At 30.5% G+C, this 27,270-nt stretch overlaps 1 protein-coding gene across 1 annotated transcript; it reads right to left on the bottom strand.

Annotated features, from left to right (window-relative positions):
- Positions 1 to 430: 430 nt before the first annotated feature.
- LOC134696498 (sodium- and chloride-dependent glycine transporter 1-like) lies at positions 431 to 26,589 on the bottom strand. The gene is made up of 15 exons (XM_063558331.1): positions 26,500 to 26,589; positions 16,683 to 16,803; positions 14,233 to 14,364; positions 13,671 to 13,895; positions 12,613 to 12,772; positions 11,826 to 11,964; positions 8,818 to 8,952; positions 7,978 to 8,081; positions 6,901 to 7,025; positions 6,358 to 6,473; positions 5,581 to 5,712; positions 4,818 to 4,917; positions 4,114 to 4,223; positions 1,523 to 1,675; positions 431 to 1,141 (listed from the first exon to the last, which is right to left on the bottom strand). The coding sequence occupies exons 1-15, from the start codon at positions 26,512 to 26,514 to the stop codon at positions 944 to 946; spliced, it is 1,965 nt and encodes a 654-aa protein (XP_063414401.1). The 5' UTR covers positions 26,515 to 26,589; the 3' UTR covers positions 431 to 943.
- Between the last annotated feature and the right edge of the window lie 681 nt (positions 26,590 to 27,270).

The raw sequence follows: 27,270 nt of genomic DNA on the forward strand, positions 1-27,270 counted from the left end.
AACTAAAAATAATCAGTTTTCTACGACATATCCATCCATCGGATCACCGGTAAAGTTGATACACGGCTAAAAAACACATATTATATTACTCTATATATCAGCACAACAATGCAAAATCTGCATTTTTGTTCTTCCCTCGGCGGGATTCGAACTCAAACGTGAGAAACTTCAAATATTAAAGAAAAATATTTTAAAGACAACATATGTGCATTTGTTTAATTGTGCTAGAACAGTTTGTACTGTAGTGCATGATATTTTAAGATTATAAAAAGCCGAATTTCATTTTGTGGTTTATAGTTATTTTCTATATGTGTACGTTTGATTGTTACAGCTACTTAAACAATAAGACAACAATAAGACTTGACAAGGACAAAATTAATGTTCATAAAAATAATAAAAAAATCAACTTTATTTGTAAAATCATATACAGCAATTTTTTTATTTTTTTTTACCTTTTACCTCTTTGCTTTTATTTGGTTTTTTTATTAAACAGAAAGAAAAAAGAAATCATACGTATAATAGAAACGAAGAAAAACATAATTCACGTTACTCAATTCAATTAAGGTACGCATTCAAAATATAAAGACATGTTGGATAAAACTAATAATTTTCTAGACGAGTTACATAATGTATAAATGTATTGTCTTGTCCATATCATGTATATACCAAAGCACAGATAAGGACATAACTCCTTTGCTAGAAAGTAAATTCTGTAAAAATGGTACCAATATGTAAATATTCGTAAAACAGTCGTGGCCGAGTCTATTGTTGAGTATTTATTATGATATTATGTAACTGTTTTAAGCATATATGCATACTGCTATACTAAAAGCATACAACGGTATATGAAAACTAAGTTTATTAAGATATCTTTTTATATAAAGTTATTATATCCTGAATGTTTCCATTATTGACTGGTTTAATTCTTGATGTTTTATTGAAATTAGTCTGACACATGTGGTATGTATTTAATTTTCTCCTCTCCAATGAAGGCAATATTATTTTGGCCGTTTATGTCTTGAACATCACCATTTATTTTGAATGCTCCCCGCCGTATTGGTTCATATCTAAGGGGATCTAAAGCTCTGTGTTCATCTAAAGCTGGACCCCAATTGGGCTCAGTTTTCACTGCAGCTGGAAACTGAAAGTAGAAAGAAATAAATCAGGCAACATTTTGAAAGTTTTGAAATGAATAGGGGAAATGCTCCTATTGCTTCATTTGTTAAAGAAGGAGTGAAATATATTTTAAAATTGTATAATAAGTATGAAATAAAACCTACTAAACAAAATCATGAAATTTAGTATTAAAATAAACTGGAAGTTAGTTGAATGTTACTGATGATGTTGAGTAGACTTCGTTCTTTTTTTTTTTTTTTTTTTTATATATAAAGATGGTGATGTAGTATATTCCATATACATAAAAATAATCTGAAAAAAAACCCCATTTTTATTGGTGTTCATTTGACCTACCCCTTTACGTATTATCTGTGCGATCATTATAACTATCATTTATTTGACCTACCCCTTTACGTATTATCTGTGCAATCATTATAACTATTATTATAGCTACTGGAGACAATGACATCAACCATCCTAGAGCCTGTGCATAACCTGGAAATTCGTAACCTCCATAACTAGCTGGAGCATAACTTAGGGCTGACATAAATACGATGAACTGTAAGTAAACAATAATAATCTTGTTTACCCTTAATACTCCAAGGTTAAGAATATTTAAGATATCATGGGAATCTTCCATAATCTTGACTGACAAATTAAATGAATTAGGCACATACCCGATATAGATGTTTGCCAAACTTAGCAAACTTGATTCACTTTTTTTTAAATTTATTTTCAGACTGATTCAAGTTTTTTTTTTTAAATGAGAAATGATTCAGAAAATAAGGTTCGACAGTACGAACCGAGTATTACTCTATTCCTAAGTGTTACAAGAAACAGAGATCACAGTTTGAAGTGATTAAATCAATAACAGCTGACTAAATGGTTTTGGTTTTGCTTATTATTGAAGGCTGTATGGTGAAATATAGTTGCTTAAATCATCATCATTTGGAATTTGTTCATTATTTTATATGCTAATTGGTAATTTTGTTCTCTTTTTAAGCATATTTTATAGTTTATAATTAAGAACAATCTGACTTCATACAAGTAGGTTCAATACTTTGTGCCTTTTTTTCTGTCACAGTGACTTTCTTTGTTAGTAAATTGCGATAAATGGTCGTATATGTACTTTTGTTTTCCATATATGTGTCGTATGAAAGTTGCGATTTTGTTCATGTTATAATCTGTATAGAAATATTGTAAATGTTATAGTTTGTAAACTGCATGATTTAATGGTTATATGACAGATTCATTGTAAGAAGCAGTTGTGGGTAGGAGATGGCAACTTCTTCGTATATAGTAAAACAAATTAAGAACAACGTAGAATATCAAATCGTATATCTGTCCCATGTTCCAATATATGGGGGCAATGTTTATAGAAACTTGATTGTATACTTTGTTTTCCTTTTTATTAAGAGAGCCAGTATGTCAATTTCTTCTTTGATTAAAGGCAGTTCTATTGAAAGACAGAAGACATAAATATTCACTAACTAAACAAATACCATACAGGCACATTTTTTCTACTTACTGTAATAGATAAATGTGTAACAAACATCCAGGTACAATACCATACAGGCACATGTTTTATTACTTACTGTAATAGCTAAAGGTGTAACAAACATCCAGGTACAATACCATACAGGCACATGTTTTATAACTTACTGTAATAGCTAAACGTGTAACAAACATCCAGGTACAATACCATTCAAGCACATGTTTTATAACTTACTGTAATAACTAAAGGTGTAACAAACATCCAGGTACAATACCATACAGGCACATGTTTTATATTGTAATAACTAAAGGTGTAACAAACATCCAGGTACAATACCATACAGGCACATGTTTTATAACTTACTGTAATAACTAAAGGTGTAACAAACATCCAGGTACAATACCATACAGGCACATGTTTTATAACTTACTGTAATAGCTAAAGGTGAAACAAACATCCAGGTACAATACCATACAAGCACATGTTTTATAACTTACTGTAATAACTAAAGGTGTAACAAACATCCAGGTACAATACCATACAGGCACATGTTTTATAACTTACTGTAATAACTAAAGGTGTAACAAACATCCAGGTACAATACCATACAAGCACATGTTTTATAACTTACTGTAATAACTAAAGGTGTGACAAACATCCAGGTACAATACCATACAGGCACATGTTTAATTACTTACTGTAATAGCTAAAGGTGTAACAAACATCCAGGTACAATACCATACAGGTACATGTTTTATAACTTACTGTAATAACTAAAGGTGAAACAAACATCCAGGTACAATACCATACAGGCACATGTTTAATTACTTACTGTAATAGCTTAAGGTGTAACAAACATCCAGGTACAATACCATACAGGCACTTGTTTTATAACTTACTGTAATAACTAAAGGTGTAACAAACATCCAGGTACAATACCATACAAGCACATGTTTTATAACTTACTGTAATAGCTAAAGGTGTAACAAACATTCAGGTACAATACCATACAGGTACATGTTTTATAACTTACTGTAATAACTAAAGGAGTAACAAACATCCAGGTACAATACCATACAAGCACATGTTTTATAACTTACTGTAAAAGCTAAAGGTGTAACAAACATTCAGGTACAATACCATACAGGCACTTGTTTTATAACTTACTGTAACAGCTAAAGGTGAAACAAACATCCAGGTACAATACCATACATGTTCATGTTTTATAACTTACTGTAATAGCTAAAGGTGTAACAAACATCCAGGTACAATACCATACAGGTTCATGTTTTATAACTTACTGCAATAGCTAAAGGTGTAACAAACATCCAGGTACAATACCATACAGGCACATGTTTTATTACTTACTCTAATAGCTAAAGGTGTAACAAACATCCAGGTACAATACCATACAGGCACATGTTTTATTACTTACTGTAATAACTAAAGGTGTAACAAACATCCAGGTACAATACCATACAGGCACATGTTTTATTACTTACTGTAATAGCTAAAGGTGTAACAAACATCCAGGTACAATACCAATAACTCATAAGAATTATATTTTGTTTTCCTAACATCATCTCAATGTCTTTACGAAAGTTATTTACTCCTGCAACCAAAATTAATAAGTAAATAGAACTTAATTATATTTTTGTTATGGAATAACATGATTGTATATGTTGTACCTAATTTATAATTAATATTATAGTAAAAATATCCATCCGTTTATTTAACTATTGTAAAAGTTCAATTAGTCTTTCGTATACTATTTATAGGTAAGTCTCTATCTACATTTGTTCTATGTTGTCCATTTTCATGATAACCTTGCCTTTAACTGAACATGTATTTAAACTTGTAATTATGATTTAGCAGTTTATACATTTTTTTAGTATTTTCTAGACTATCTTTCAACTGTAATAACGAATATTTCGAATTTAAATTATTTTGAGGCAGAAATATTTATTATTTTTTATAGAAATAAGGACTAGTATTTTGTGGAGACTTCACACGTTATGAAAAATTCATTTAGGTGAATATTTCATAACTTTTATCATTTATTTAACTAACCGTTTTAATGCCTCTAATTCTTGACCAAGGTAAATTATATTGTAGTTGTATTAAAAAATACGAAGACCCAAAAAAGCGAAACGAAAATATTGTGTCTACACCATTTCTGGATTAACAATGTGGTAATCAAACTCACCATAGATATAACACACACCGACGATCTCAGCTAAACTAACAATCATCAGATTGTAACTTCCAGCATACCAATCAACCAACGTCAATAAGTAAATTCCACCCTAACGAAAATAATACAGGCAATTGTTGTAATAAATCTGCTTTCAGAATAAGCACGGATGCTTATGGAGCAAGGAATAAGCTACCAATTGAAATGTAAACAAAGTCCGCACAAAGTGTTACATATACTACCCTTAAACTTTTATAATCAGGTACATGACAAAACCAATAAAAAACGACAAAAAGAACAAAAGAGTGATCATTCAGAATTTTAATAGCTGTGATAGGTTAAACATTGATAAAGCCAATTAATATGTGCGATTGCGACCATTCAACTAAATAATCCCAGAAAGACTCATAAAAAGTATTAGTGTGGAAATAGTCATTTTTTTTTCGAGAGAAACTGCAATATTGAGAACACACATAACTGAGTTTGGTAAACAGTATTAGCTGCGGACTTCATTTTCCATTTTATTATTTTCATATGATTTAATCATTGTCTGGGTTCGGCTTTAATTTGTGTTTATAATTTTTGTTTTATCAACTCTTCAAAGTTTAAATCATGTTTTCGACTTTCAAATGTTTTGGCCTTGAGCATCACTGAAAAGGCAGCAATTGTCAAAATTCGCATCTGGTGAATACAATTGAAACCGTTTATATAATATTACTATAATAATTTATTTAGTTGCCAAACTGTCATACACTAACAATGATAATGAACATACCTTTGTTACTTGTGGCAGTCCTGCTAAAAATCCAATTGTACAACAGAATAAAGTAAACAATTCCTTCTTTGGTCTCAGAAAAGAGGGAAAGGTATCAACAAAGCCACTTATAACTGTCTCCATCATAGCAAACTACAGGTAATAATTACATCAGATTTTAACATGATTACTGTTTTGACTGTTTCTTGGAATATGAATTTATATGCACATAGAACATTTCATTTGGATAGTTTGGAAAGTATAATGTTTTTGCTTCTGTGGTCTAAAGGTCAAAATTAAATTTCCAAGATAAAAATTGACTGGATAGTTGAAAGAACGTGAATAAATAGTCGACATTCAGTGATTATAGTTATATACAACATGAGATTATATGTCCAATTTATAATGTTTCATAAAGTTTAGCATAAATAATGCGTGTAAGGCAACAGTAGTTTTCTGATGTTCAATAAGCTCCTGTTAACGTTAGGTATGTCTGCGTCATTTGTCGAGTCTTGTAAATCTACATGGTCTTTAAATAAGAATTTATTCTTTCTACCTCATTTCATAACACTTATTGCATTTTCTTCAAAGATTGGAAATATATTATTCCTCTAACGTAGGAACAACAGAGTATATGTTTTTTTTTCTTTCCCTAGCGTTGTTTCGTTTTGTTTCAGAAAAGCACATCAAACACAGCAATATTGTTTTTTGTATATCTGACTAATCGGAATGTTAAAAAAAATGATAATTGGATAAGAGAACAATAAATGATTTAAAAAAAGTACATTTTAAACCAACCTGACTATCGAGTCCCAGTGTAAAAAGCATGAAGAAAAACAAAAACGCCCAGAGTTGAGGAGCAAAAGGCATTCTAGCTATTCCTTCTGGGTATGCAATAAATGCTAAGCCTGGACCTGGAAAAATGTATTAAAAAATTAAAGCTTAGGTAGTTTTATGCTATAAATTGACGCTTTCAAACAGATAAGCTTACAACTTACAGATGACGGCTGACAATGAAGTTCGTACCTAGTATACAATTAATGCTTTAATATCAACAATGGATGTTTAATGAAACAAGACATCGTACGTACTACCGAAACTTTTTCTGATCAAAGTGTTTGCATAAACAGAATGTAAAAATTAATTTGAAACGAATAATTCTGATTCATAATCGATAATTTGAGAATGATTCGATTTCACTTAATTGTTTATACTATTTTTAATTTAAATATATAGCGAACAATACTGTTTTGGACAATAACAGATCAACTAAAATTTGGCAAAAAATGTTCTTCAACGAAACTATTTATCATCTAAGATTATTTTTTACAAAAACTATACCAGCATCGACAACATCTTGAACTTCTCTGTTTAGCTGTGTAGCCATGAATCCAAGGAGAGAGAATACTGCAAACCCAGCAAATACGCTTGTTCCACAGTTAGTTAGCGCCACAATAAATGTATCCCTGAAACATGACAATACGTTTGATTTAAATAAACTCATCTTAGATACAATGTTAACGTGTTGATAAAACTTAAATACACAATTATTTATAACTGAAATGATGTTATTCTATATAAGCAGTTGTTTGATTTCATGATATTTTTTAATAATCATGTTTTGGCTTTTTATGCAGTCCTACATAAAGGAATATTTCTAACATTTAACATAAAAAAAATATACACCAGTTCCTGATATTGTTAATATTTTTTTAACAAATGCTGACAGTATGTTTTTGTACAATAAATCATGAAATGTATACACTGTTGAATTTATCGTTTTATTAATGTAGTATAACTTTACAAATCTGTAAATGAAACTATTTACAGAATACAATTTTTTTTTGATTTTTGTGAAAATATTTCTTTAAAATGGCGGCTTTAGTCTGGTGGTTTTATGCTGAAATAAAATCATCTATACATTGTATTGTCTGTGTATTGTATAATGAGTATTTAAGGCGTTAAGAATCTCTTCATACCGGAAACATAAAGTATTGATATGTTTTACTTTAAATTGCAAATATTTGATATTAAGAGCTCTCATGTTAAACACGAAAGGCTGTCTTGGTAGGAAAGTAGTGTTGTGCAGTGTGTCGGGTGGTCAATACCACCTGCTTCTGGGCAATATCAATAAAGACCAAGGATAATTGCATTTATTTTATTTTTTCATTGTGAAGCCATTTTGCTGGAATTATTTCTTATTTTCCCTTCCTTTAAATTCATGTTACACACGTTTAAACTTTTAAGAAATACAAATGAAGTTAATATGCTGTCCGCAATGTAAAAAGTCATCGAGTCTAATGTACTGTTGCATACACAGTATTTCAAAGTGATCAATACATGTATGAAATTACAGAAAAAGACAAGTAACCATAATTTTGCCTCAGCGTCATTCACGCTAAAGTGACAATGATTTACCTGACGGTATTATTTTTAAACTTGTTGTAGCTGGCCATTGTCATGAGTCCACCCCAAGCCGGACCTAATGAATAAAAGATCTGTGTAGCAGCATCTCCCCATACCTTAAAAAAATAAAAACACATCAAAACTGATAATATATTACTAAATAAGATAAATAGTTATGATTTAAAGAGTTGATCTACAAATGAAGATTCAAGCCAATGATACAACTGTGGAATCTGTAAAGAATTAAATGTTTAAAAAATATATGTAGGTCGTTTAACGGAAAATGAGCTTTTTGATTAGCATATATCCCATACTTGTAAGATTTACTGGAATTTGACCTACAGCATTAGACTTGTAAGTGGGTTTGTTCTAATATGGGCAACACGAAGGTTGCCACACGTGGAGCAGAATCTGCTTAACATTTTGGAGTACCTAACATCACCCTCTTTAAAATGTTGCAATTAATTGATCTCCGACTTTTATTTGAATCTCCCTAATTCTTAAAATACCCGCATTGTGAAGATGACTGCTCACTTGTCAATATACCATGAAAACATACTGCTTTACAACCAGAAAGAGGAAACATGATACAGCAGTTACCAAAATGAAATGACAAGTATCGAAATCAAGATTCAATCCGACAATCCTAACAGATTAACTATAATATATCAGATAAAATTACGCCACTACATGTGTAATCAGAACAGCTAAGACATTCTTTTGTCAAACTTGTTTGGGCAGTTTCAGGTTTGGCATAAGACAATAGAAATGTTATCTCATAATTGTTAGTAAAATGTATGAATTTAATCATAATAGTACCGAAGTACTAGTTAATGTGGAATATGACGTTACCTTCGGTTCTTTCAGCTTTTCAAAGTCAGCTGTCATGTAGAATTTAATACCTTTCTCATATCCATCTAAGGTGACCCCTCTGATTAGCAATGCAACCAATATTATGTATGGGAATGTAGCTGTGAAATAGACGACCTGCAAAAATGAAACTACAGAGTATACGAGTAACTAATAATCATATACCTTACTTAATAATAGAAAAAATATCTTTTCCGTGAAAAAAATTCTCGAGAAAGAAGTCGTTGTAAAATTAATTTATTTTGTTTACTAAAAATGTAAATTAGTGAATATTAAGTGTGCATCAAAGTGTATTGATACCAGCTTTTGATGTTGATTACCAAATTTAAAAGGTTGCGTTCAGTCTCCTTCATAAAACTCGAATATTAAAGGTAAGACTCTTTCTTACATGATCCTTTTTCATCGCTTTACAGAACTTATACGTTACACAAGCTCGATATGTGAATCATAAAGAAGATGATGTATGGTGTATTAGTTTTTATCTTTGTTTAACGGTACCGGTCTGATGACACAAGTTGTTTTACAGCTGCTGTTTTCAGATTGTTCACATAATGCGTCGTTTTACCAAAATCATATGTAAATTGTAGGGTTTAACCTCGTCAAATTCTTTTTCTGTCTATCCATAGCTTGCGTCTGTAATCCAGTTTTCGTTGGGTTCTGCCTCCCATAAGTATTTTAGTATATTTAGTTTATTACAATGTAGTACTGTAGAAACCCGTGCTGTTATTTTTTTACTATTGAAATGATTTACATTTGCCTTCCGGTTTATAGCTTACATTGAACTACACGATATATGTTTTGTCTTTTGTTGAAGGCCAATTTTTAGTTTTAGTAATTGTTCCCCTGTTTTTCCTTTGCTCTTACACGCAATAACAAAAAACATCCTTTATTTGCATTTTCATAAGAACACATACAGTATTACTGTTTTGCAGGGTTTCCCCTGGGTCAATTATTTTTTTCGCCACCTCTTTCGCCAAAACAGTTTATTTTTCCCCACTTTATTATTTTTTTCGCCAAATAACATAACTATATTTTTCGTTTAAAATTTACATTTTTTTTACCCCCCCCTTCCCCCCTTTCCCTTGAATAAGATGATTTTGTCCATATGTCTATGATTATGCTGTCAAACTTATTTAAGAGTTTACATGTTGATGAATAAACACTAATTATTTACTTTAAAACAATAGATTTTTTTAATTTAAAAGAGAAAACTATTCATTGTATTTTAAACAACTTTTCTGATTGATTTGGCCACTATACTTTTAATAATAAAGAAGATATACGTCCTGGAATATAACAAAATTAATGGACATGTTTTGATTATATAATACCAGTATAGTTCGTAGGGCAAGTTTCTTTAAAAGAAAAATACTGATGTTCCCTTTTGTACTAAGAAGATTTTTTTACAACAAAACAAAAGGTTTTATCACATGAAATTGATCCCTCGTTTCATGTGTAGTCATTACATTGAAGGGCTACTCTCATTCGAGCCAACCTTTTGGATAGATTTCTTCATAACGACAGTTTTCTTTTCTTGACCATCGTAAATGAAAAAGTTGAGACCTAAAACTAAGCCTGAAACGCGTGTGTCACTCAAACGACTTTAAAAACGTCTTCCTAATCAATAACCGATATTTAAGTCAAAGGATAATTAAAGTTTTAAATCCGAGATTTTTCTTGCTTTTGGACATTTTTCGTCACAACAACAGCTTTCTTTTCTAAACTATTTTTATAAGCGGCGGAGACGTCAAAAGTTTGCTTCAAACACGTGCGTCGCAAAGTGGTAAATAAATTCTGTATGTGACATTTAGCAGAAGCCATTTAACAATATCATTTTGTCAAACAATTCAATCAACACCTTTATTATTATAGTCCTTTGTTGTCGATAGCTATAAAATGCAATCAGATGATTATTGATTTTCTGTCCAAACCTTAATGAGGTCAAGGTGAATTCCGAGTATTGTCTGATCGGGTAAAGTCCAAGAAACTCGAAAAAAGTAAATAAACAAGATGGAGGAAAATAAATCGTTCTATATATTTCTTTCGCCAAATTCTTTCGCAAATGACGAATTTTTATCGCCACAATTATTATTTTTTCGCCAATTGCGAAAATGGCGAACGCCAGCTGAAACCCTGCTGTTTTGCATTTGTGTACCAGAATGCTAACAGGATTTTTATGTACCTTAAAAAGACCCCTTTTTAGCCCAAAAATATAGCAGTTTTAGAAAATTGTGAAAATGTAATCTTTTAGCTATATTTTGGAAAACCAAATGCTTCTGAGCTTTTTTTGACAATACAATGCACAGATATCGCGATCTAATATCATTGAGTCATGCTTAATTACTGAAATTTTCAATTTTTTTGCATTTTGGTTATTTTTAGACGGTTTCCGTCTAAAATGAAAGTGGCCGCATTCGTGTTCATTCATAATATTGAAATGAACGTTGTATTTGATGATAATACAAAACATATATAAAGGTTGAGGATGAACACGGATGCGGACACTTTCATTTTTGACAAGAAACATCTGAAAAGTGACGTTTTTTGGCATATCTGATAGATTTTTCATATCTAAGCTTGAATCGGATCGTTTTTAAAGACTTAATCAGTTAAAATCTTTCACATTAAATAATCGAATCAATTGAAATAGACACTTAAGTGTTAAAAAAGTGTTCAAAAACTTTCGTTAAATGAACCTGAAATTTGAGGTCAAAATCGGCCCTTACCGGACCTACTACTTTCGTTCCACCGTTTCCGAAGGTTGTTTTGTTAAGGTGTTATAATCGCGTATTCTAGGTTGTAAATGCTTTCTTGATTTCTACGATTAAAACCGGTCTATATGCATTATATATACTATTATAATCAATTACATGCCATGAGGTGCTTTTTTTTTTTTTTTATGAAAATCATAAAACAATTTCAAGAAAGAAGCAGAAAAAACCCTTATCGACCTTTTCGAGAAATATGGACGAAACATATTTTATCATTACCTTTCCAGATGATTTTATTCCTTTCATCAGGCAAAAGAAAATAACTATCCATGCCAATAGTAAGCATAACGTCAGTTTCAAACTGAGACCACCCATATCACCAAAACCATCAGCCTCGTGCAATCGTAACACATATCGTCTGGAAATATGGAATACTATCATTAATTCGTATATTCTAACTAATTGGATTCGTTAAGGAATAGTCACATGTTAAACTATAATTTCGAAGGTAGATAGAAAACGGCGGATAGCAAAAGGCATGTTTCACAGCAAAAAGCATATTGCACGGTTATTTTTAGAATATCTAAAAATCGATATACTTTGTGACGTCATGTAACGAATTTCATGATATTGTAAAAAGTTTTTTTTTTATATCAATGGTCGATTATTTCAAGAAAAAAAAATCACCAAATACATATGAAGTTAAAAAAAAAAACAACAACAAAAAATGTAAATGAAATTACAACTAATATGTTGTTATTGTCTTGGAGACAATATGATATATATAAAATTCAAACAAAATCGACTGACTGTTTTTAAACAAAGTGATAAGAAAATTAATAACATAACAATTATAGCCTATTTATAAAGTCAATACAAGATATATCGACCAAAAGAAGTATATCGACCTCTGACGTCGTCCTCAGTCAATATACTTCTTTCAGGTCAATATATCCTTGTATCGGCCTCATACAATGGCTACAATTGTATAGTATATTGTAATGAGTTTTTGAAAACAGAAAGGCAAGATTCAGTTCATAGACACAAAGAACACATGTTGTCTTACGTCCAGTATTCGTCACTAGGCACTTTTAGTTTCAGGTCACAGCTTGTGGTGTTGTAAACCAAGAAATCATTAGGTATGTCCTCTATCATCGACACATTGAAACCAACTGCAGAAGATATGTTTGGTAACAATCCTCGAAGGCACGGTTTATTTTTTAGTCCTACGAGAAGAAAAAGTGTCAATATTTATAACAATTTGCACGATTTACATTGCTAAACAATGCTCATATACAATGTTTACCAAAATGCATTATCTGTATTTTATATATTGTGACAATCTAGGTACACCTCCAGATTATTATAAATAGACACCCCAAGAGTCCTGTCTATTTATATTTGTTTTAAATATCTACAAGTTATTTAATTTATTTTAAAGCACGGGTGTATAACACACACTCTTAAAGTAAATCCATTTAATACCAATCAATATCTAGAAATACCACGTAATTTCCAATAATAATTCAACCACAACATGCACACATATTACGTTAAATTAGGATAGTGCGTAGCAGTCCATATGTTTTTAAGAAAGCTTAAACTTGGTTAACTAATGTTCACTTCGCTTTGCAGATAAATATAGACTCTTACATTGATACCAGTGGATTATCGGATTTATCCAATCGAGATAGTTAAATTATCAATTTTAAAGTCCGAGCCGCCTTTTTGTTAACCGAAAATCCCCTTCGAGTGCCTTTCACATTGCACGAAGTTGTCAATTTCATTAACACCTGTTATTAAAATTTGATTCATCCAGTTAGCTTAAAAGGTCATGACCCTTAAAATCATCCAATGATCTTTTGAGATCACCAGCAACCACACATTGATTAAATCTTTTTATACAATGAATTCGGAAAGGGATAATTTTCAATAGAATTAGAGAAATACTTTTATGTTTATAAATGATATAAGAAGTGTAACTGAATTCGGCAATGTTGTCGATATCACAATATTGTTCCTTGATTATTAGACTTTGAATGTTTTACTTACTATTCAGTTTCTCCGAGAAACGAGGTAAAAAGTTATTAAAAAAAAATTGCCATTTATTTGGATATATCTTACTCATAGCTTCGAAGTGAATTGATGTTTCATTTGTCATGGTTTTAAAATCCGGATATGGATCATGTCTACAAAGTTCTGATGCCCATTCAGGATCACATTTAGTCCATGGTAACTGTGTATCCAAGGATACAAAGGACGCCATCATATAATAGATTGAGTACATGATAATGATATTATAGTATGCTGATACTATAGCACTGATCATAACCATAGCCCATCCAACTCCTGCAAAACAAACAAAAACTTGAACCTTTTGAACTTATTACAACACTTTATGTTCAATCGGGCAATTGTTTTATCATGTCAGCCGCGCATATTAATTTTATTCTCAAACTTTAAAGAATTGAAAAAAAACATAGCTTACGATCGATCAGATTTCAAAACACATGTTAGTATAAGTGTAAGGTAGAATAAAACATAATAAAATTAAACATTACTAACGAAGATCCTGCCTGTTTGACTAGCTATTTAAATTTGAGAATGAATAGACAATGGAAATGAAGTTTATATAATGGAACCGTCTATATTTTATGAAGTGACTTCCAAACATTTCTATACGTACCCATAAACATTGGATTAACAGCCCAAACAGTAATGCAACCTTGTGATGCAAACTGTCCAAGTGACAATTCCAGGAAGAACAGTGGAATTCCTGCGATAAACAGCATAATGGCATACGGGATAAGGAAAGCACCTTAAATAAATACATATAAGCTATAATAGAAAAAACACGAAGAAGTAAAAACAAACACGAGTGACATTTCTGTTAAGTCTAGGTAATTAATTATAGAAGATATATAAGATTCTAATATGACGTGCTTCTTTCGCTTTATGAATAAACCCATGCTCTAAATCCAATGTTTTTTTTTGGCGTATATTGACTACTGCAGAATATTTTCTTTTATAAAATTGGCATACATTTAATATATTTCATTAACTTAAAACACTTCCAATATTTTGAATGATGCACATGTTGTTACTAAATCATTCATTATAACTGTAATGTGTAGCATTCCGAAATTGACATGTTTGACCAAGATACGACAACCGTTCATGCTGACTCTTCTGAAACTCTTTCCTCTGAAAAATCACAGTGCCAGCTGTTTGCTTCTTAACAAACAAAAAGGGAGGTGCATGGAAGAGCCTACAAAATCGCTTCACCCTTATTCACATCGGACATAGACATAACCTTAATTGTCCTAACCTAATTAGAATCGAAATGATTGATGCAAGCTATACTTTTATTGTAGTTTTAACATCATATGGCATTATATTCGTGTTATTTTAGCCCTCACTATCGCTTGGGCAAAAATAATCACGAAAATAATGCCTACCCATGTTAAAACTACAATAAAATATAGCTTGCATCAATTATTTCTCAATTAAGTACATATGCTTGTAAAACTATTGCTTGAAATAAATTACGAAATAAAACGAATAGCACGAAATATTAAACAAAGTCATGCAAAAACTAAAAAAAATCTATATCTAAGTTACAATAGAAATCTTTAGAATTTCATCAGTATTTTTATATCATGTGTTTTGATTCTATACTTGTACACATTTCATTTTTTTATTAGGAAGTATGACAATGATTGTTTTGCAGGAAAAAAACTCAAAATAAGAATCAGACGCGAATAAAATTTTCGGATGAGTTTACAATGATTTAAAATTGCACATATAAGAAACATATACAAATGTCAACTACACATATTTGCAGAATCAGGACAATGATGTTAATATAGTTTCCATTAAGTTTTATGGTCAATGTCATGATTATCTTGATAGTAGATCGTTGCCACAGATGGCGAAATATATCTAAAAGGAGTTGTACCCTGTAAGTGTGACAACTACCCACTGAAGATCAAAGGACGAAAGTATAAACAACTGAAAAGTACTGTATTGGCTTCAAAAAATAGTAAACCCTGTACCCCGTAGGCTGTAAAAGGCCTCTACATGACAAGCTATGAATCATTTCAATTCAAAAGAGATAAACAACGGCCCTTATTTATGAAAAAAGGGAATAAAAACAAAGAGATGAACAACAACAAAGGAAACAAAAATAATTACAAGCTCCGGGAGAATGTGGTTAAGTTAAACATGTTTGTGAGCGCTCAACCCTCCCTCTATATTGAAATTTCATTCTTATTCATAGCCAGCTTTTATAAATATTAAAATACCGATTACAAATTTTTAAAACTTAATAACTAAGAATTCTTAGAATTTATTTACTATGCGTTTTTGATAGAATATTTTTCTCACATTGTTACTTTCTTTTTCTATTTCAAATAAAGTTGTTGATTATGATTTTGATCTATTTCATACAAAATAAGGGGTCGATATCGAATATTCAAGTATTGAACTAGTATATATTTGTTTAGGGGCCAGCTGAAGGACGCCTCCGGGTGCGGGAATTTCTCGCTACATTGAAGACCTGTTGGTGACCTTCTGCTGTTGTTTTTTTATTTGGTCGGGTTGTTGTCTCTTTGAAACATTCCCTATTTCCATTCTCAATTTTATTCAGTTAGTGTTACACACAATTGTTAAGTTTTTCCAAGCTTTGGTATAATTCTGGAAAATTTCCTCTTTTCAATTTATTTTGTTTACCTCTTTTCTTTTTGAATCCTCTGCATTTCTATTTAAAAAAAAATAATTCCGGAGCTCACTTTAAACACTAGGAATATCCATATTAAATCGAATTCAAAATGCCATATTTCTGTCGTGAGTTAAGTTGTATACTGTTAACCTATATAATGCTTTGATATTCTTGCTTTTGAATCAACTGATGTGTGTATCTTATTTTCGGTCCATAGATCCAAATTGGATGGCATTGTGTTTTTTGTTTAATTTGTATTCAGATACTTGATACCATTTCTTCATTCTTTTCACCTCTAAAAGCACTTACCACAACCATTCGTTTTTCATTTTGTGCCACATTTAGCAGTACCTCAATTTTTCTTTATATCTACATAATTCTACATATTAAGTAACGCTTCACATGTTCTAACTTACCACCGCCATTTCTAAAACACAGGTATGGAAACCTCCAAACGTTACCCAATCCAACACAATATCCTATACAGGACAGTATGAAGTCCAGTCGCCCAGTCCAGTTACCACGCTCTAGTATCTCCTGTAAATATTAAGTTTAAACTATCTAAAGGATATCGTGTCCGTTAAAACTTTCTACTATATATGACTTAAAATGAGTTGCTCTGGTAAGAATCTTTCCCACCCCATTAAAAAAAATAGTTGCAAATTTATTTCGTCATTCGCGTCAAAAGTTTCTGGATTTTGTCTTTATCTAAATGTCTGACATGGAGTTGATCTAGTCCTCAAAGACGATGGACGAGAGGAGGTTGTTAAATTTATTGTAAGAATTGAATTAGACCGAATACATTTAATTCGAACAGCAATATATAATATATAGTATATTGTATTGCAAAGATTTCAAACTTTGAATGGTCATTTAGAGTGCTTAAACGGGTTTTTGCTTGAAGACTTCTCTAATAGTTGTCCTGTATAAACACGAAATAGTTTACACTGTGTGTTTATGCGAAAAACTACCAATCAAACATTTGTCTTAAACATGTACAGTTTTCCATATATGATTTCAAAGAAATCCTTGAAATTTAAATGAAATTTAAATGTTATACGTATATATAAAAAAGGGGATTCTGTTAACAAAAAAAAATATTTTAAGTAATACATATCGTAATACAAATGAAGATTGCCATGCTTACATTGAAAATTGTTTTACATTGTCTTATCGGGGCCTCTTATAACTGACTATGCGGTATGGGCTTTGCTCATTGCTGAAAAAAGTAATGCTTTTCCAAAATTAATATTAAGACATGTCGTAGAACATTTAAAAAAAAAACTGGCCCCAGATTGTTCTTCAATGTGCTTTACGGTCATCCAATGCTACAGCAATCGATGCAATAATCGTTACCATTTTTAGAAATTAAATTTCAAAGGCATTTTGTCAATTGCTGACATACAATAACAACCAAGTCAGTTGAAATCGAACATATAACCATATTTATAAAGATCTTAAATCCTTTAATTATGTTATGAATTTTCTGAAAGGAGTACTAGCTGCCAATTCTCATATATGATTTATAACATAATAAAACCTATATACAAACTACATTAAGTCTAAAATAAACAGTTAACAATGCATGTACACGATAATATGTATAACTATTTCTACACGATAACTTATTAACTATCAAAATGACCTTCGAATACTTCCGACGATCACATAACCCGATATACATATATAAGCATACACGTAAATAAAAAAAAGATTGCGACCTCGTGCAGTTAATTTTGTTAACCGTGAAAGCCCTATACATACAATACTGTTTTGGCTGTTCCGTGAAAGTCCTATACATACGATACTGTTTTGGCGGTTCCATTTTACCCAATTTTTATAATATAAGTTATACTATATAATTCAATGATTTTTTTCAATCGCATTTTCTTCCAATGAGGCGTACAAGAAGCTAAAAAACGCCGGGTATTTACATTTGATTTTTTGTTTACGGAAACATATTTGTGACGTCACCTTGTTTCGTTACCATGCCAAGATAATAACATCATTTTGGAGAATTTTTGTTTTATGAAATTTGCCATGAACAATAAATGGAAATGGACTGAATTGTTTATTTTGCTGTAGAATAGATATACATATATTGTATCTGAATATTGGCCTTCGTTTACTGGGGATTTTAATGTCAAACATTGAGAATAACTGGCAGTACAAATGATTTGGCCGTCACGCGGAACAGTCGTTTTTCTGTAGTACTGCGTTTGCGCTAAAGGTAGATATATTGTGATTATACTGGTTGACGATAATATGACGTAATATTAGAATTATGAATAAGGTAGGTTCTTTAAATTCATAAGAAACCTCAAATTAAAAAAAAATAATGCATATGTTTTTTCATAGCTCAATGGATAGTTTTCATTATAAAACTTATGTACATATTCTTTTTTGTGAAGTAAATTCTTTAATATGTTCATATTCAGAAGAAGCTTACTTAATTCCCCGACATATTTTCCGTATGCACAGTGACTTCAGTGTGATCCATCTCGTAAAAATCCGGCGATCGCAAGACGCATGGATGTCCTTCAAATAAACTATTATCTAATTGTACATGTTACACACGTGCTCAATATCCATACCGTTTTTGTTTATTGTCCCCGAATGAGAAAAAAAATGACGATTAAACGAAATGAAGGCAAAAAAATGATAAAATCGTGCACAGAAGACTAAGTTTATGATGTTTGTATGCATTGGTTCAAGAATTAGAATAATATTATTTTTCACCGGTCACTCGTTTAGTATGACTTTAACAATTAAGAAAAGGCCAGAATATCACAAGAAAAAAAGAGTATGTTGGATATATGGACAGAAATGTGCCTTGCAACCTACGAAGACCGCAAATATTTCTTGCAAGGGATATCTTCAATGTAAAGATTAGGTATCAGTACAATTTGTCTTCATTGGAATAGTTTACCTTAGCTGTATTTGGCAAAAGTTTTAGGAATTTTTTGTTCTCAATTTTCCTCAAGTTCGTACTTTGATTGGACTTTTTAACATTGTTTGATTCGAGCGTCACTGGTGAGTCTTTTGTAAACCAAACGCGCGTCTGGCGTAAATGTAAAATCCCAATCCTGGTATCTATGATGAATTATTTACAACCACTGGGTCGATACCACTGCCGGTGGAGTTTTCATTCCCCGATGGTATTACCGGCCAAGTAGTCAGCACTTTTGTGTTGTCTTGAGTCATCAATATGTTCATAATCATAAATTGACTGTTAACAACACTTTAATTTTTTTTAAATCCTTAGGCTTTTCTACCTCAGGATTAGATTACCTTAGCTGTATTGGCAAAAATTTAAGGATTTTTTGTTCCTCAATACTTTTCAACTTCGTACTTGTTTGGCCTTTTTAACATTTTGTGAATTGGGCGTCACTGATGAGTCTTTTACGCGCGCCTGGCGTAAATTTAAAATTTCAATCCTGGTATCTATGATGAGTTTATTTATAACCACTGGGTCGATGCCACTGCTGGTTGAGTTTTAAATTCTCCGAGGGTATCACTAGCCCAGTAGTAAGCACTTCTGTGTTGACTTGAGGGTTTTATTTACTAAGTAAAAATCTACGGTAATCATGGCTGGAAACTTGCTGATCTAACTTTTAAGTATCACAATGTATCAACTGCTGTTAAGGAAAAATAGGATCCATTAGCAGTACATGTATGAAGATTGTGACAATTAAAGCATTTTTTTTAACAAGAAAGTTTGCGCACTCTTGTTTTATAGCAAAACTAAGCCATTTTTTGAATTTAAAGATTATATCACTCTTATCTTGATAAACAATATAGTCAAGGGAAGTATCACAACTCACACTGTTTATAAGACGTGGTAATTTGCCTAACCCCCATATGTCATTTTTGAATGCAAAATCTAGTTATAAAGTATCAGAAATGGAAAACATATGTTTGAAAAGATATGAAACAGAAAGGAAACCACAGACAAAAAACACAAAGAAAAAGAAGAAAAAAGGAAAACTGTTAAAAGGGATGTTTCGTGTAAAGAGTGAAATAATTTTATGATTAGAACACCTTTGATCAGATTAGCACTGCTAATTTAAAACGTCAATAAAGAATCTTGAAATGTTAAATACTTTTTGATTTCTACATATATACATTTAAACAATTCAACCGGAACACAATAAAACCCATGGACGATATATATGTTAAAGTACAAATTAGAATTTGGGAATGAAGATTTGTGCTTTACTTATTTTCAATAATAAATATCAAGAAGGATCCAGGATATTACTAAACTTTGGTCATTATTTTAGGATTTTTCACGCAGTTCGGTATTTTTTAATTTTCCTTCCTAATAACATTTGCCTTAGGTTTTAGGTTTTTCATATGCAAACAATCAAAAAAATATGACTGAACAATACTTCCATTTCAGGGAAACACATTTTGCGTAAATCAACAAATTGTTTTTTGTTTTTTTTAAATATTAAATTTGATCCCCATAATGTTTATATTTTGAATGCGCTTTTTCTGTTATATTTTATTTCCAATATCAAACTCAGATTGTTAAGAAAAAAAAGTAAAACTAGCTTTCAGATCAATATCAAAATGTTAATCTTTGAATATAAAAAACCCCACAATTGTCAATTTCATCTTGGAATGTGCGTGGTCCCGGGGATAAGATTAACGACCAAATATTTGTCAATGTATTTCTTCGGGTTCTCCCAAGATGTATTTATGTGTGCGGTGTATTTACCTCCTATTTCATCAATCCACTTTTATCATGATCTAATAATCTCTGGTAGAAGAAATAAACTCTTTTTCTAGTAAAGATAAAATACTACTTATAGGAGATTTTAATGCAAGGACAGCAAAAATTCCAGATTATATTGAAGAGAACTCTCCTCATATTAACTTATTTGTTCTACCAGATTGATACAAATCTGATAATAAACTTGATAGAAGAAATCAAGATTTAACTCTTAATATACTGGGTTTAAATTTATTAGAGCTGTGCTTATCTTCGAGAGTAATTTATGGATATATACTACGCATATTAAAGTGGTAGATATGTAGGAGATTCCCTTGGTTATTTTACTTGTATGTCAAGCAATGGTTATAGTACTGTAGATTACGCAATTGTCAGTGATAGTCTCCTGCCCTCAATGAAATACGTTAAGACAATTAATTTAACATATTTGTCAGATCATGTACAGATAGAACTATATAGTAAAAAATCTAAACAAATGAAATCAAACAAATGGTTTGAAAATTCTAAAAAATCATTAAAAATCATTAGTTGACGCATTAATAAGAGAAAAAGATAAAAGGGAGGTAATAAATTAAGAGTTAAAACATGCAAAGAGAATCAATGTGGGGTTGAGGAGTATACATATAAATTAAGGAATATTTTGGAGGAGATTTAAACTGCTACTTCTAAAAACTATTACTAATCCTTATAAAATCAAGAGGAAAAAACACAAACAAGCATTGTCAGATGACGTCATTTATGAGACTAAAAGAGAAATTAATGCATTAGGATATAAAATAAAACATAGACCAGACCAAATTAAAGGCAATAAAATGCTTCGCCATGCACAGCCTGATATGACCACAGATGTATTTTTAGCATATAAAAAAAAACACAATTTTTTTTTTATGTCAGGAGATGTTTAGTGATCTTAATAATTACAGAGGTATTTCTTTAATTAATTGCCTTCCAATATTTTTTAATATAAACATATAGTAGAAGAACTAGTATGGATTTGGATATTTTGAAAACATATTCCTCACAAAAGATAACTAAAAATAAATGAGAACAAATAAAACTAAAATTGAAGCATTTTTATGAAAAACTAGTAAATGATAAACTATCAGATATAAAGGATAACAGCAAACTCACTATTTATATATTTTATTTATAGAAAAGGTAAGATACCTTAAAATACCAAGAGAAGAAAGATTATGCAAAAACTGTAAAAAAAATTCAAGATGAAATTCATTTCTTTTTATATTGCAATAGAAACCATAATAATAGAAAATTTTATTTAAATTTTTGATAAATGAGAATATCCACTTTATAAATTTGAATGACATAGATATACTTAACCCAATTTCACACATACAGGTAAGTAAGCTAGGATCCTTTTTAAAACAGTCTATTGAACTGAGGACAGGGTACTCTTAAAATACTTTCTTTTATTGTATATATAAATGATCTTGTTGTTATTTTTTATTTTTGTTTTGTGGTGTTGTGGAACATACTTTAAATATGTAGTTTTATGGCAATAAAGATTTGATTTGAATTGAATTGAATTTTGAGACATCATTGAAAATTCACATGAAACAATGGAATATAATTTCAAAGACAAGATTGCAATTTCGCAGCTTATGATAAACTGTACAAAACATAAAGAAGGGGTAAACAGCTCTAGCAAATAAGTTAACAGTATTGAGAACACATAAATCTGATACGGCATGTACATATGGAAAATGAAAATTCTGGAAAATAGAAAAAAGGTACAAGGCGAATAATTGGATACACCAAAACGCGTTTCGTCTACACAAGGCTCATCAGTGACGCTCAGATCATAAAAGTTAGAAAGCTAAACAAGTATAAAGTTGAAGAGCATTTGGGGTCCAAAATTTAAAAAGATGTGCAAATAATGACAAGGTAATCTATACCAGAGATAAACAAAAATCCTTAGTATTTCGAATATTTCATACTTTTGCAAACAGTTACAAAAAAATATCATTTAATTGATATTCATTCCAACACCGAAGTTCCAACTTCTAGGCTGGTGATACCCACGCGAACGACTCAGTGTTGTTAACAGTTATCAAAGAATCCGGGCTTATACCTTCATATGCATGTCTCTTCAAAACATGTATATGAACAGTACATGTATATAAGAAAAGACAGAAAAGAAAGATATATATATATATATCATTTGAAGGACGTTATGACGATATGAACCACTCAAGTCATCTTAAGGACAGTTTAATTCAAGAGGGAACCGTGTTTCAATTTAGTAAAGGTCACATAACCTGACATAGAGTCTAATAGATAACGTATAGATTTGTACAATCAGAAAAGAACCCCCAGTTAAGTCAATCTGTAACTTAACTTCATCTCATTTAAAACTCACTAGTTGTGCCAATTTTTTATGATTATAGCAACATTTTAAATATTTGTTTTTCCTCAAAAAGATATGTCTCATTTAACACCAGAAACTACATTAGTTTGATCATTTAAAAGTGTACCATTTGACTCTATCAAGACTATTTAGGTGAATTTGTTTATGAACGACAACTATTATTTGCAATAGCAAATGCATACTTCATATTTTATCATATATATCATATTTGATCATATTCTAGCTTTTAAATAAATTTTGATTTATCTATATTTTAACATCAATTGCTGAGTTAATTAAAAAAAAGTCCCTGTTTATATGCCTAAAAAAACATCACAAAGTACAAGCAATTTATATGTTAACATTAGCATGATTATTCAATTAAATTACAAACGGAATATACTCCATATGGATGTCCACCTACTTGACCGCTTATGCACAAATATTACATATTTTGTATCGAAAGCCATCACTTACAAAGCATGATTGTTAGACAATTATTTAATTACATTTAATATATGTTTGACCTTGGTGAAGAATGTCCTTTGTTTACTCAACACTTAACATTTGAAGCATTCGTCCATACATTGTTATCTATAATCTGATCAAATGTTATTAAAAAAACTAAAATGTTGTAACCATACTTACAACAGCCTATGATAATGCGTAGTTTGGTGAAGATAAAAGTACTATAGGATAGTACCATAGTAAAGACTACTGGTTGTCAAAAATGCTAGATGTTGTTAGAGTTTAAAACAAGGAAATATGTTTTTTGTGAATAGAGATTAAACTAAAAGATACATTTTAAAATTTAGATATCAAAGGATAATTTTTGTTCTGTGTTTTTCAGAGAATAAAACAAACTGCGGTCACTGTATTCTTTTTTCTTGTTACAAAACAAAAACAACAACTACAATCCGATTATTATCCGCTTATAATCATGGGTAGGTTAAAGTCATAAGTAAATTTGTTTTATATACTAGAAAAGCTAAGTAAGTGTTACTTTAAAACAAATATACGCGTACTTTCTTGTCATATAAAACGCTTTATACCATACAAGTTGTTATAAATGAACTGCTATAAAATTGTATTCTCACATATTTTGCCGTATGCAGTTACCTTTACTACCAAACCTCCCGTTAGAAATGCGATCACAGCACAGCCAAAGTGCGAGTGGAAATAGAATCCGGTATGAAATAATGTATGCAAATGTGCACTGATTGGTGGAAAGTAATTTCTAATTTTTAACAAACTATTAAACACACTATATCAATTTTAAAACAACTGTTAAGAAAAACAAGCTTTACCAAAATATTTGGGAACTCATGGAACAAAAAATCATGGCTCTTTCAATTCACTAATTTTTATCATGTTTAATTTGATTTGGGTTGATTGGGAACAAACTCAAAGTTAATTACATTGGGACCAAGAATCACCGAATGAAATATTATTTGTTCGATTATACGTTATAGATTCGCAATAGATGTAAAATAAAAATGTATGCACATACAAGACTTAGTTCAGTATATATCCATAAATTAGTTTAATAATTTCGAAAATGTTAAGATTACAACAAACTCGAGCTCATTTTATATGACTTTAATGAAACATATTATGTACTTGAAAGAACCACCTAACACTTAATGTTCTTTATTTAAATGAAATATATCAGTATTGAATTAAAGATCTATACCGAGTTTTTGTTGTGGCTATTTTACCATCCACTATGGTGTGAGACACCCTGTCAACTTAAACACGTGATCATACATGTAAAATGCATGTACGAAGTTTTCCACCATGACGAAGGAAGTTTTCCTGTCACTAAACACAGAACAAGATTCACTTATCTTATATCATATATAACATATAATTTATGTGAACATCTGACTAAAATATTAAATCATGAATTAAACGTAATATTAACATAACTGTTTGCATTAATGTTGGTTAAATTACTCAGCAGCGTATACAAAATTTACCATGCAAAGCCTACGTGTTTCGTACATTCTGTAACATGTGAATAAGCATATCTAATATTAGCATAGATGACCAATTGTATTGCAAGCGAATATCTTGAGATGTTTTATAATATAACAGTTACCAACTACGGTACTTCTTAACTTGTTTATATATTGATTTTCTTGATTTAACTAATTATACTATTTTATGAATTTGATATATGTGTTTCAAAAATGCACCTTGCTTTCTTTAATTTTTAATTTTGAAATTTTCTTCAGAATTACATCAACACCAACTTCAATATCTAATTACTTGAAATCTTAATGGTTTTATGTAACTGTAATTTTATAACAATAGAAGCAGGAAAAGTATTAGAAGCGACAATCATTCTTGAATGTAACTTAAATTATTCTTTTCTAGAGCTATTACGACACCCTTTTTATTTCATTATACTTTGAACTACTTTACCAAATCATATTTTGTTGAAAAATCGAAGACCTGGTAACCAAATTTAAAAAGGTAAACACCCTTGAAAATGGCATAACACTTGCAACAAAGGCATTTGTTTTTCTAATCGGACAATATTCTGTCATTGCTTTGAAAAAAAAAAGATTTACATAGTTATTAGAGCAAATAAGCGTGAAAAGGGATTCTAGGATTAAATATGATTAAGTCACGTTTGAATCTGCAATACTGCATAAACTTGTTAACTTATACTTATAAAGTAATTGAACAAATTTGACACGTTTTTAAATCTATGTATTTCCATTCACAAAAGACACCCACCTGTGACTGAAATGAAGCTATTTCTAGAATAAAATAAATAGTTAAAAGTTATCTTTAATAGTTTTGATGATCATAAAAGTTACCTGCTTGGGATACACAATATTATTATAGAAGAGTATTTGCCATATAAATAGATCAATGTTCTTTGGAATCGAACACATTTTAGAATTGTAAAGGATTAACTTAGTATGAGCTATAATTTGCAAAAGTTTATCTTATTCTTATCTGTTATAATATCACAATATTAATTATATCTAAATCTTATTAATGATAATATCTAAATCTTATTTAATGATAATATCTTTCGCTGATACAATTTTATTTTGTCAATGTTTTCAACAGTATTACATTTTTCTTTTTAGGAATAGAATTTCAATATACATACCTTTTCCTTTTCCATATTGAGAAAATGAAACAGTAAATCCTGTTTGTTACAGAAGCATACACATGCGCAGTTGGAAATAACGATATTGGTGTAAAATTAGCGCAAGTTTCAATTCAATTTAATTTTTTCGCAATGGTTCAGCAGGTTGTATTTTACATCTTTTTTTAAAGATGTTATGGTTATGCACATGAGTATCTTCAAAATAAGATATTTAACTATTGAAAAGCTATACACATAACTGCAATCAGGCTCGCTTTGTGATGATCACTATTCAATAATGATTAGAATAACTTAATATTTAAAACTTATTGAATGATACAATTTAATCAGCCCTAAAACGGATAAATCAGCATGCGCAATACTGATGACGTTGCCTTGTCGATATAAATTAAGATTTAATATTGCTTTTTGGACAGAGTTAATACGGTGGCCAATACCAGAAAAGCCGTATTGTCACATGGGGCTTAAACGGTTCACTTCCGGTTTCAAATTTCTTACACCCTACTTAAAGTCATGAAAAACGAGTGACCGGTGAAAAATTATGTTCTTCCAATTCTTGAACCAATGCATAAAATCATCATAAACTTAGTCTTCTGTGCACGAATTTATCGTTTTTTTCGTGTAAATTTCGTATAATTATATTTTTTTCAATCGGTCAGTGTTGTTATGAAAAAATGGCAAGTAATTAAAGTTCGTGTTTTGAAGCCGAAGTTTAACGATTGTCACTTGTTTGTCAATAATCGACAAAAAATCAACAAAAAAGCATGGAAA

Source organism: Mytilus trossulus, chromosome 14, assembly GCF_036588685.1.
Source record: "Mytilus trossulus isolate FHL-02 chromosome 14, PNRI_Mtr1.1.1.hap1, whole genome shotgun sequence".
Classification (NCBI taxonomy): domain Eukaryota; kingdom Metazoa; phylum Mollusca; class Bivalvia; order Mytilida; family Mytilidae; genus Mytilus; species Mytilus trossulus.

What these genes read in the sequence shown, in the direction of transcription:
- LOC134696498 (XM_063558331.1), bottom strand. An exon ending in AATTCACTTCGAAGCTATGA is followed by an intron (nt 12,773 to 13,670) that starts GTAAGATATATC and finishes TTCTTCTCGTAG; the next exon opens with GACTAAAAAATAAACCGTGC. An exon ending in GAATAAAATCATCTGGAAAG is followed by an intron (nt 8,953 to 11,825) that starts GTAATGATAAAA and finishes TCATTTTTGCAG; the next exon opens with GTCGTCTATTTCACAGCTAC.